The sequence below is a fragment of the Oncorhynchus nerka genome, linkage group LG9a, assembly GCF_034236695.1.
Source record: "Oncorhynchus nerka isolate Pitt River linkage group LG9a, Oner_Uvic_2.0, whole genome shotgun sequence".
In the NCBI taxonomy this organism is placed as follows: Eukaryota; Metazoa; Chordata; class Actinopteri; order Salmoniformes; family Salmonidae; genus Oncorhynchus; species Oncorhynchus nerka.
This window is the reverse complement of record NC_088404.1, coordinates 61,020,182-61,032,499: the sequence shown is the minus strand read 5'-3', so window position 1 is coordinate 61,032,499 and position 12,318 is coordinate 61,020,182. Positions and strand designations below refer to the sequence as shown.

At 40.7% G+C, this 12,318-nt stretch overlaps 1 protein-coding gene across 1 annotated transcript in view; it reads left to right on the top strand.

Moving 5' to 3' along the window:
* Nucleotides 1-2,975: 2,975 nt before the first annotated feature.
* Nucleotides 2,976-12,318, top strand: part of LOC115134625 (L-fucose kinase) — a 40,032-nt gene continuing 30,689 nt past the window's right edge. The window contains exons 1-4 of the mRNA XM_029668799.2: nt 2,976-3,329; nt 11,003-11,157; nt 11,446-11,496; nt 11,672-11,797. Of these exons, the coding sequence (XP_029524659.1) occupies nt 3,248-3,329; nt 11,003-11,157; nt 11,446-11,496; nt 11,672-11,797 (414 nt within the window). The 5' untranslated portion in view covers nt 2,976-3,247. The remainder of the gene's footprint in view (nt 3,330-11,002; nt 11,158-11,445; nt 11,497-11,671; nt 11,798-12,318) is intronic.

Here is a 12,318-nt window from a genome sequence, read left to right as displayed (position 1 = left end):
TAAAGTGGAACTAACCGATGTTGAAGTACTTTGCAGATATGAAACAAACAGACAAACACAATATCCGTTAAAAAAAAATCGAATTCTCAGTTTATGCTACAAAACCAATTTTATATGAGGTTTTAAAAATAGGTGCTATTTGACTCAACATTCCATGATGTACAGTAAGGCATTGTTGGCAAAATAGATGGATGCAGTTCAATGCATGATTAATATAATTCACCAAAACATCAGGTTGTACATCACAGCTGGCCTGGCACATTGTTTGCTGCCTCCACCCGGGATGAACTGTTTTAGTTTCAATGACTCAATATTTTGGACAAAAACGGATGAATGTCACTAAGGCTGGGAATGTCAATACAATACAATGTCAATCAAACAAGCAAGGGCAATGATTACAAGTCAGTCATAACGTGGGTAATAGGCTAGCCTATCTATTTACAGTGCCTTGCGAAAGTATTCGGCCCCCTTGAACTTTGCGACCTTTTGCCACATTTCAGGCTTCAAACATAAAGATATAAAACTGTATTTTTTTGTGAAGAATCAACAACAAGTGGGACACAATCATGAAGTGGAACGACATTTATTGGATATTTCAAACTTTTTTAACAAATCAAAAACTGAAAAATTGGGCGTGCAAAATTATTCAGCCCCTTTACTTTCAGTGCAGCAAACTCTCTCCAGAAGTTCAGTGAGGATCTCTGAATGATACAATGTTGACCTAAATGACTAATGATGATAAATACAATCCACCTGTGTGTAATCAAGTTTCCGTATAAATGCACCTGCACTGTGATAGTCTCAGAGGTCCGTTAAAAGCGCAGAGAGCTTAAATACTTATTTTCCACCAAAATTGGCAAATAAATTCATAAAAAATCCTACAATGTGATTTTCCAGATTTTTTTCTCCTCATTTTGTCTGTCATAGTTGAAGTGTACCTATGATGAAAATTACAGGCCTCTCTCATCTCTTTAAGTGGGAGAACTTGCACAATTGGTGGCTGACTAAACACTTTTTTGCCCCACTGTATATACTGTACTCTACACCATCTACTGCATCTTGCCATCTTTATGTAATACATGTATCACTAGCCACTTTAAACAATGCCACTTAATATAATGTTTACACACCCTACATTACTCATCTCATATGTATATACTGTACTCTATACCATCTACTGCATCTTGCCATCTTTATGTAATACAAGTATCACTAGCCACTTTATATGTTTACATACCCTACATTACTCATCTCATATGTATATACTATACCATCCACTGCATCTTGCCTATGCTGTTCTGTACCATCACTCATTCATATATTTTTATGTACATATTCTTCATCCCACTTGTGTGTATAAGGTAGTTGTTGTGAAATTGTTAGATTACTCGTTGGTTATTACTGCATTGTCGGAACTAGAAGCACAAGCATTTCGCTCGCTACACTCGCATTAACATCTGCTAACCATGTGTATGTGACAAATCAAATTTGATTTGATTTATATACTCCGATTTCAGAGCACTCGTCTGACTGTGTTGATCTTGTTGTTGATGATGTGCATATAGGGAAAGATAGCACACCTTGTTATTGTTGTTTGATCAATAGGACTGTAAAGTTCCCAAATGTAAAAGGGCTCCTGTGGTATTTAGCTGCATATTTGCAGAAATCCATTCAAGTGTATTTTGTTTTTATTAGGTTTTATTTAATTCAGTGCCTATTAATAGTCAAAGCTCACGGCCGTGTTCCCACTCTATATTGCTCTAGAACTTTCACAAATGCTATAGTATATGTCATTCCCAAACACTCTAAGAATTTATGAAAACACGAGCAATGAGCAATGATGAGTCCAAATTTGAGATTTTTGGTTCCAACTGCCATGTCTTTGTGAGACGCAGAGTAGGTGAATGGATGATCTCCACAAGTGTGGTTCCCACCATGAAGCATGGAGGAGGTGTGATGATGTGGGGGTGCTCTGCTGGTGACACTGTATGTGATTTATTTAGAATTCAAGGCTTACTTAACCAGCATGGCTACCACAGAATTCTGCAGTGATACGAAATCCCATCTGGTTTGCACTTAGTGGGATTATCATTTGTTTTTGAACAGGACAATGACTCAACACACCTCCGGGCTGTGTAAGGGCTATTTGACCTAGAATGAGAGTGATGGAGTGCTGCATCAGATGACCTGGCCTCCACAATCACCCGACCTCAACCCAATTGAGATGATTTGGGATGAGTTGGACCACAGAGTGAAGGAAAAGCAGCCAATTGCTCATAATGTGGGAAATCCATTCCAGGTGAAGCTGGTTGAGAGAATGCCAAGACTGTGCAAAGCTGTAATCAAGGCAAAGGGTGGCTACTTTGAAGAATATCAAATATAAAATATGTTATTATTTGTTTAACACTTTAAAACAAAACTTTTTTGGTTAATACATGATTCCATATGTGCAATTTCATAGTTTTCATGTCTTCACTATTATTCTACAATGTATTAAATAGTAAAAATACAGAAACACCCTTGAATGAGTAGGTGTGTCCAAACTTTTGACTGGTGGTCTATTTTTCAGTTAGATTTGATTTTGGCCATTTACGGCATTTATGTTCATCAACTGTACTGCAGGGATGGAATGTAAGTTGCAGAAAATAGAGGTTGTGGTGGCAACTGCAGAGAGGTGTTTGGGTGTGGGAGACTTGAGTGGTGGTGTCCCATCCTCTCAGGCTGTTGGCCTTAATTTGGACTAAATAGATTTAAATAGTGGAGTATGGTATTTATTATTATTAATTGTGAGTGTAGTGTTAGATGGTAGGGTATTTGTTTTATTATTATTTTTTTTTTTTTTTTTTGGGGGGGGGGGGGGGTGGAGTAGAAAAAAATATGCAAAGAATAAGGGAGTTATACTCCAGTCTAGTAGGTGGCGGTAATAAACATTTATTGGATGCCAACCGCCGTTAAACCTCATCAAAGAAGAAGAACTGGTCGCGCAAACGATTGATTTTGCAGTCTCCACTCATTCGAGAGCTACATTGTTGCAAGAATAGCACAGTGTAGTCGCTTTAGCTATTTATTGCCTTGGTTGAACGGTTTTAGCATTGTTTGCATGGACGTAATGTTTGCTTCCTGTTACTTTCCGCCAATGGCGTTTTAGTTTAGATTGGTACATTAGGCTAAATGTTCCGTGTATGAAGACAGCAGACTACTTTCGTGGCTCAATTGGAAGATATATTGTTTTCATAAATACGTCAACATGTCAAGCGAGCAGGTGTTCAGCTGGACTGTAGTAGTCTTGACCTGTCAACATAAAGATAGCGTTTACGCCTTTCAAAGAGGTGAGTCTCTTATTTCTCTTCTTGTTTACAGTAATGCACAGTTGCCCACTGTAGTCTAATAATGCAAAAGATGAGGAATAGACCAGTTGCATGCGTAGCCTTCTGTAGGCCTAAGTCTACTAAATTTACTGAAGAATAAGTTACTAAACTTAATTTTACTCTCGTGTTTACCAATCTGAAACTATTGAAGCAGGATTGTGAATGAGCTGTCAAAATAAAAGTCCGCTAAAAGTCCCCTATTAAAATAAAAGTCCCCTATTTGAAACCGATCCAAACAAATACAAATAGTGGAATAATACCATATTTCGACAAGATGATGCTAAACAATTTTGCCATGTTATATAACTTAAAAATACATTCTTTATTAATTTGATGAAACAGAACAGTTAAGAAACATTTAAAATCCCACTGTGGATCTATTAGTCTGCATAATTGCATTGGTATAATAATTTATTTGTAAAGCGCATTTCCCACGCTCAATGCACAAGTGAAGGTTGTTGGTGCTTGCTCCTGTGCGCAAGTCATTTGACTGAGTTATTCCTTACTATTTCTGAAAAGAAGCTGATAAACTCCTCCCCCATGTTAAAGGGATAATTCACCCAAATGACATGTTAACCATTTTGTTTTGTTGTCCACTGTTTCAAATTCTAACTATTTAGTATTTGTGGCTCAAATCAATGGTACCTACAGTATATTAGCATTTTCATGCTTCATGTCCAAATCATCCAGAAGTATCTTACAATTGATTGTGTAACTCAATGGTGTTACTTATAGATTTGGGTATGAAGCCCAGACACGCTAATATAGGTACCATTGTCTTGAAAAGTTATCATTTTTAAACAGTTTCCAGGTAAACAAAATGGGTTCATACCTTCTCCATATACTGCTTACATAGTAAGGAAAACAATATGTCATTTGGGTGAACTATCCCTTTAATATGGGGTGATTCTTTAAAAACAAATAATCACATCATAATAGCAACACCACCTAGTGGTCAGAACTTGGTGATATCAGGATGTAGGATGGGACATGAAGCTAACAAATTCAATGACTAATTTCTCTGAACAGGGTGAGAAAAAAACATCCCCAAATGTGACTGACTGCCTCAACTACAAAATAACACACATGGAATCATGTAGTAACCAAAAAAGTGTTAAACAAATGGAAATATTTTATATTCTTCAAAGTAGCCACCTTTTGCCTTGACAGCTTTGCACACTCTTGGCATTCTCTCAACCAGCTTCACCTGGAATGCTTTTCCAACAGTCTTGAAGGAGTTCCCACATATGCTGAGCACTTGTTGGTTACTTTTGCTTCACACTGCGGTCCAACTCATCCCAAACCATCTCAATTTGGTTGGTGATTGTGGCGGCCAGGTCATCTGACGCAGCACTCCATCACTCTCCTTCTTGGTCAAATAACCCTTACACAGCCTGGAGGTGTGTTGGGTCATTGTCCTGTTGAAAAACAAATGATAGTCCCACTAAGCACAAACCAGATGGGAGGGCGTATCGCTGCAGAATGCTGTCGTAGCCCTGCTGGTTAAGTGTGCCTTGAATTCTAAATAAATCAGTGTCACCAGCAAAGCACCATCAGACCTCCTCCATGCTTCACGGTGGGAACCACACATGGAGAGATCATCCGTTCACCTACCCGGCATCTCACAAAGACTTAACAGTTGGAACCAAAAATCTCAAATTTGTACTCATCTGACCAAAGGACAGATTTCCACCAGTCTGTTCTTTTTTATTATTATTATTATTTATTTTTTTGCCTATTTTTTTCTCCCCAATTTCGTGGTATCCAATTGTTGTAGTAGCTACTATCTTGTCTCATCGCTACAACTCCCGTAGGGGCCCGGGAGAGACGAAGGTTGAAAGTCATGCGTCCTCCGATACACAACCCAACCAGCCGTACTGCTTCTTAACACAGCGCGCATCCAACCCGGAAGCCAGCCGCACCAATGTGTCGGAGGGTACACCGTGCACCTGGCAACCTTGGTTAGTGCTCACTGCGCCCGGCCCGCCACAGGAGTCGCTGGTGCGCGATGAGACAAGGACATCCCTACCGACCAAACCCTCCCTAACCCGGACGACGCTAGGCCAATTGTGCGTCGCCCCACGGACCTCCCGGTCGCGGCCGGTTACGACAGAGCCTGGGCGCAAACCCAGGGACCCTGATGGCACAGCTGGCACTGCAGTACAGTGCCCTTAACCACTGCGCCACCCGGGAGGCCAGTCTAATGTTCATTGCTCTTGTTTCTTGGCCCAAGCAAGTTGCTTCTTCTTATTGGCATCCTTTTAGTAGTGGTTTCTTTGCAGCAATTTGATCATGAAGGCTTGATTCAGAGCAGTTTCCTCTGAACAGTTGATGTTGAGACGTCTGTTACTTGAACTCTGAAGCATTTATTTGGGCTGCCATTTCTGAGGCTGCTAATGAACTTATCCTCTGCAGCAGAGGTAACACTGGGTCTTCCTTTCCTGTGGCGGTCCTCATGAGAGCCAGTTTCATCATAGCGCTTGATGGTTTTTGTGACTGCACTTGAAGAAACTTTCAAAGTTCTTGAAATGTTCCGTATTGACTGACCTTCATGTCTTAAAGTAATGATGGACCGTCGTTTCTCTTTGCTTATTTGAGATGTTCTTGCCATAATATGGACTTAGCCCTATTTTGTAAAATACCATCTTCAGTATACCACCCCTACCTTGTCACAACACAACTGATTGGTTCAAACGCATTAAGAAGGAAAGAAATTGAGCAAAATCATTTTTAACAAGCCACACCTGTTAATTGAAATGCATTCCAGGTGACTACCACATGAAGCTGGTTGAGAGAATGCCAAGATTGTGCAAAGCTGTCATCAAGGCAAAGGGTGGTTACTATGAAGAATCTCAAATACAATCATATTTGGATTTGTTTAACCCTTTTTTTGCTGGTTACTACATGATTCCATATGTTTTTTTTGTAGTTTTGATGTCTTAATTATTATTCTACAATGTAGAAAATAGTAAAAAATAACCTTTTCTATTCATATACTGTTTGTACTGACATTATGGACAATCATATATTTATATTCCAGACTCTGACATTGCTCGTTCTAATATTTCTACTTTTGTTAAATACTTTTTTTTTGGGGGGGGGGAGTGTAATGTTTTTTGTTGTTGTTAGATATTACTGCACTGTTGGAGCTAGGAACATAGCATTTTGCTACACCTGCAATAGCAAATGCAAAATATGTGTACTCGACTAATACATTTCGATTTTGAACCGCAAATTTCAGTATTGTGGCTAACTTCACACAGGTTTACACAGTCTACTATGGAGACATTGAATGAGCTGTCAGAATTTATTTTAATTTTTTTATGTTAACCCTGTACTCATGACTTTGTCAAATGACTTTAAATTGGGTTATTTTTCATTAGAAAACAAACACTTCACTACCTATTTACTTGGACAATAAAGCTAAAAGTTTGAATTTGTCTCATGAGGTGACAGTACAGAATGTCACCTTTTTATTTGATGTTATTCTTCAATTACGCAGACCACAATGCAAATCAGGGAGAGAAAATACATTTTTCCCAAGAGAACAGATCATAGTTATGCTGTAAAGTGGATGGTAGATGTTCATTCTTCCCTGTTCTCGTTGTTTTCTCCACTGAAGAAAGAGACAGGATGTAGGATGTATACCAAAACATCGTCTGTGTTTGACCAATTTAGAATTCCTTGCAATAAAATTTGGCCGGTAGCCAGCTACCAAGTATCCCGTTTCAGGCTTAATGTATAGACAATTTGAACCAATGAGAACTTGCCACATGTAGCTATGAGTCCCGGACTGGAACCCCTACACAGATGTTGAACTGAAAAACAACCCGTTCCATTGACCAATTAATCTTCAGTTCCCCATTACAGAAAAGCGACTTGTTCCATTGATCTTTAGTTCTCTGCATTGTGTATTTGTCTTTGTATTTTCTTACATGCATATCTGTTTTACCGTTTAGAAATGAAAGCACTTTATGTAAATGGTCCCCCCATTTGAAGGTGTCATAAGTATTTGGACAAATTCACGTGTGTGTATTTAAAGCAGTCAAAATGTTCGTTTTTGGCCCAATATTCTTAGAACGCAATGACTACATCAAGCTTGTGACTCGACAAACTTGTTTGATGCATTTCCAGTTTGTTTTGGTTGTGTTTCAGATTGTTGTTCCACATAGAAATGAATGGTAAATAATGAATTGTGTAACTTTTATTGTAAATAAGAATAGAATGTGTCTTCGGAACAGCTACCATGCCAGTCAACTTTGTGAACGTGTGCAGAATGTGGATGATCTGGTGTGTCTTGGGACTCTGTTTGAGAAGGACTGGAACCACCTCCAAACTTAACCCTGTTCCCTCATTCCGGTATCCCAACAACTCTCCTGGGGCTAAACTGTCTCAGCCGTTTGTGCCCAAGAACCAAGACAAATGTCCAGTGACGTGCGGGTGGTGTAAGGTCCAACATCCTCCAGGTTCTTGCCCTGTCTATGGCCAGCATCAGGATTCAGAAAAAGGTTAGAAAGAACAGAAGACCAACAGGCGTGGTGGCTTGGGTACAATTAGAATGGCCTCAATGCCCACCATGAAGCCTTCAGACAGCTCACCCAGCTGTCTTATTCCTATTCTGCAACAAATGTTGGTTCCTCTGACTGGTAGGAACAGGAGAGGGAAGGCCATAATGGACAAAGGAGCAACTTATAACCTGATGCAGGAGCCCCTGTGGCAAAAGATTGCATTACTGCATGAGGTGCTTCAAACCTGGGAGGACCATTGAACTTGGCCAACGGTGAAACGATCAATCCCTTGGGCTGGACTGATGAAAATTAAGCTGTATGATGACATTATTCATTTTCCTGTGGCTATTCTTGCCATCTGAGCCTTGCATTTGCTGTAGACCTTGGCCTGGACTTCATGTTCTTCAGCGGACTAACTATCTCAATGTCCGAACCATCATGTCAGCTGCGCTCTGACCATTCCCGGCCTCATCCATTTCAACCTGGAAATACACTGATTTCAGGCTGGAGCCTGCTACCCAATCCAGTCCCGGCTAGGTCAAGACAACGACGAAGACCAAAACAAGTTCCACCAGGGAAGCCAGAAACCCAACTATCACATTGATTACAGTCGTACCCCCCCCCCCCCTTATATTCCAGAGCAAAAGCAAAACTGATGCTGATTTCTACATCAAACAAGCAATGGAACAGTCATGTCTGTCAGATGAGAGGTGGCAGCTCTCCCAGATGTTGGAAATGAACAGCGAGATCTGTGCTCTTACACAGACTGCTGTAGAGCGTTGCTTGTAAAAATGGTATTTTCTCAGTTTCAACACTCACTGCCGAGTTCCAAACTGCCTTTGGAAGTAACGTCGGCACAATAACTGTTCGTCGGGAGCTTCATGAAATGGTTGTCCATGGCGAAACAGCTGCACACACGCCTAAAATCACAATGCGCAATGCCAAGCGTCGGCTGGAGTGGTGTAAAGCTTGTCGCTATTGGACTCCGAGGTGGAAACTTAACGTGGGAATATGCGAATTAACGGAAATATGCAAATTAATATTAATACCATTTTAAATGTGATGTTTTTTGCATTGGATATATTTACCATATCTTATGGAGACATTGCAAATGATTTAAATCCTTCAAATAGAAATAAAAACAATTTAGTTACGAGTTGAACTTTTTTAAATGAGTTCACTTCACATGATTTCACTAAACAACAAAATATGGGAATATTAAATGATCCCCAATGATCCATCGCATCTGTAAAATGAGATGCGCGCCATTGTGCATAAATGTATTTTGTCCCCCCACACCAAATGCGATCACGACACGCAGGTTAAAATACCAAAACAAACTCTGAACCAATTATATTAATTTGGGGACAGGTCGAAAAGCTTTAAACATTTATGGCAATTTAGCTAGTTAGCTTGCTGTTGCTAGCTAATTTGTCCTGGGATATAAACATTGAGTTGTTATTTTACCTGAAATGCACAAAGTCTTCGACAATTAATCCACACATAAAACGGTCAACCAAATCGTTTCCAGTCATCTCTCCTCCTAGGCTTTTTTTTCTCTTGACTTTATATTATAAACATTGAGTTGTTATTTTACCAACTTTCATAAATTAGGTGCATTACTGCCACTGACCTCGTTCGTCTTTCAGTCACCCACATGGGTTTAACCAATGAGGAGATGGCGTGTGGGTACCTGCTCCTATAAACCAATGAGGAGATGCAGGAGTTGCAGGGCAATCTGCGTCACAAATAGAACTGACTTCTATTTTAGCCCTTGGCAACGCAGAAGCTTGTTGGCACGTGCGAGCATTGTGGGTGCAATGATTGAATAATATAGATTTCAAAATGTATTTTGCAATGCTCACGCACGGGACGCGAAAGGTGTAGTCAGCCTGTAACGTTACAGCCTTATTCTAAAATGTATTAAATTGTTTTTCCCCCTCATCAATCTACACACAATACCCCATAATGACAAAGCAAAAACCAGCTTTTTAGATTTTTTTTGACACATTTATTAAAAATAAACTGTTCTTACATTTAAGTATTCAGACCTTTTACTCAGTACTTTGTTGAAGCACCTTTGGCAGTGATTACAGCCTCGAGTCTTCTTGGGTATGATGCTACAAGCTTGGCACACCTGTATTTGGAGTTTCTCCCATTCTTCGCTGCAGATCATCTCAAGCTCTGTCAGGTTGGATGGGGAGCATCCCTGTACATTTATTTTCAGGTCTCTCCAGAGGTGTTCGATCGGGTTCAGGTCTGGGCTCTGGCTGGGCCACTCAAGGACATTGAGGCTTGTCCTGAAGCCACTCTTGCATTGTCTTAGTGTCATTGTCCTGTTGGAAGGTGAACCTTTGCCCCAGTCTGAGGTCCTGAGTGCTATGGAGCTGGTTTTCATCAAGGATCTCTCTCTACTTTGCTCCGTTCATCTTTCCCTCCATCCTGACTAGTCTCCCAGTCCCTGCCGCTGAAAAACATCCCCACAGCATGATGCTGCCATCACCATGCTTCACCGTAGGGATGGTGCCAGGTTTCCTCCCGACGTGACGCTTGGCATTCAGGCCAAAGAGTTCAATCTTGGTTTCTTCAGACCAAAGAACCTTGTTTCTCATGGTCTGAGAGTCCTTTAGGTGCCTTTTGGCAAACTCCAAGCGGGCTGTCATATGCCTTTTTACTGAGGAGTGGCTTCTGTCTGGCCACTCCACCATAAAGTCCTGATTGGTGGTTCCAAACGTCTTCCTTTTAAGAATGATGGAGGCCACTGTGTTCTTGGGGAGCTCTATAGACAATTCCTTCGACCTCATGGCTTGGTTTTTGTCTGACATGCACTTTCAACTGTGGGACCTTATGTAGACAGGGTGTGCCTTTCCAAATCATGTCCAATCAATTTAGTTTACCACAGTTGTAGAAATATCTAACAAATGATCAATGGAAACAAGATGCACCTGAAATGTAACTGTGGAAAAAGTAAAGGGGTCTGAATACTTTCCGAAGGCACTGTTTATATGGTTACAAATAAAAGGTTACATTCAGTACGGTCTCCTCATTTGATCTGAAATGCTGAACTATAGAGCCAAATTAAAAGTTTTAGCTTCACTGTCTAAAGAAAGGGTGTGTTTGTCTCAGAGCTGGAGGTCCGGCAGCAGCGTGGAGGTCTCTTACAGGGGACGTTACTGCTCACTGTGTCAGACCCCCAGGAGCCTGGACTGGGCAGTGGGGGAGCCACTCTCAATGCACTGCTGGTGGCAGCCGAGCACCTGAGTGCCAGAGCTGGATACACTGTAAGTGACTCCACACAATATGTCCATAAAATATCATAAAGAGAGAAGATAGAGACGAAGGACAAATTCCACTGCAAATATTGTGAGTCAGTTTGTGCATTTTAGTTTATCAGACCATAGTATTTGTAGATTGATTACATTTTTGTATACTTTACAGATGGAATATATTCCTGTAACTGAAATATACAATATTATTGTCTTGACTGTTACTGTATTATGGTGTAAACCTCTTGTTGGGGTATATTAATTGTGGAGCCGAACAATGCACTTATCCAATGTTGTTTTCAGGTTGTTACCGCGGATGTCCTTGACGATGCCCGTATCCTGATCTTGCACACGGTAAGACTGGAGGGGTAGCAGAGGACGGGGAGAAGGAGAGAGTGGGGCAAAGAGACTGAATGGATCAGGAATGAGCTTTCAATTGTGAGATTTAATTTATTATTATTCACATGGACATGGGAGTAATCTCTCTTCTGTATTTTTCTCTCTCCCCAACTCTCCTGTCTTTCTGCAGGGACGTGACTTTCCCTGGGATAGCTGTGGCAGGGCCTTCTGCTGGCTACCTGTGGAAAAGCCAGCTCAGACTGTGCAGGGACCTGTCTGCTGCCTGGATATGCTGCTTGACTGCCTTTCCAATCAGGTTAGCCATAATCCTGTTTGTCGGAGACACCATCTAGACTAAGGGGCTCCTACTCTGGTCGTGGAGTGGGATTACTTCTCCGTTAATGGGGCAGTTGGTACAAGTGGCTTGGTGTCATCCATTAATACAGGCTGCTTTGTAATATTTTCTCAGGCTTTCAAGCTACCTTCCTTCCGTCATTGAGTGTGACGATAACAGTGACGCTTTTAGCATGTGTAAATACATTTGTGTAACTGGATAAGAACTGTGTTCTCCTTCAATAACAATGAATATCGGAATGAGTTTTGAGTTTTGAACCATGCACAAGACATTATTACATTTATGTTCAATAAATTCACAATGTTTGTTCTTTATAATTAACACTTAACTCTGAAGTATAAGCAAGTGCAAGCAAACGAGCTGCGATGAGGTAGGCCTATTCTTGCAGCAATTTTGAAATGGACAATGAGAGGAGTTCAGATAAATTCAGCAAAATGTTGAGGCCTTAACTCTTCTTTAAGTAACTCAGCGGTTAGCCTTCC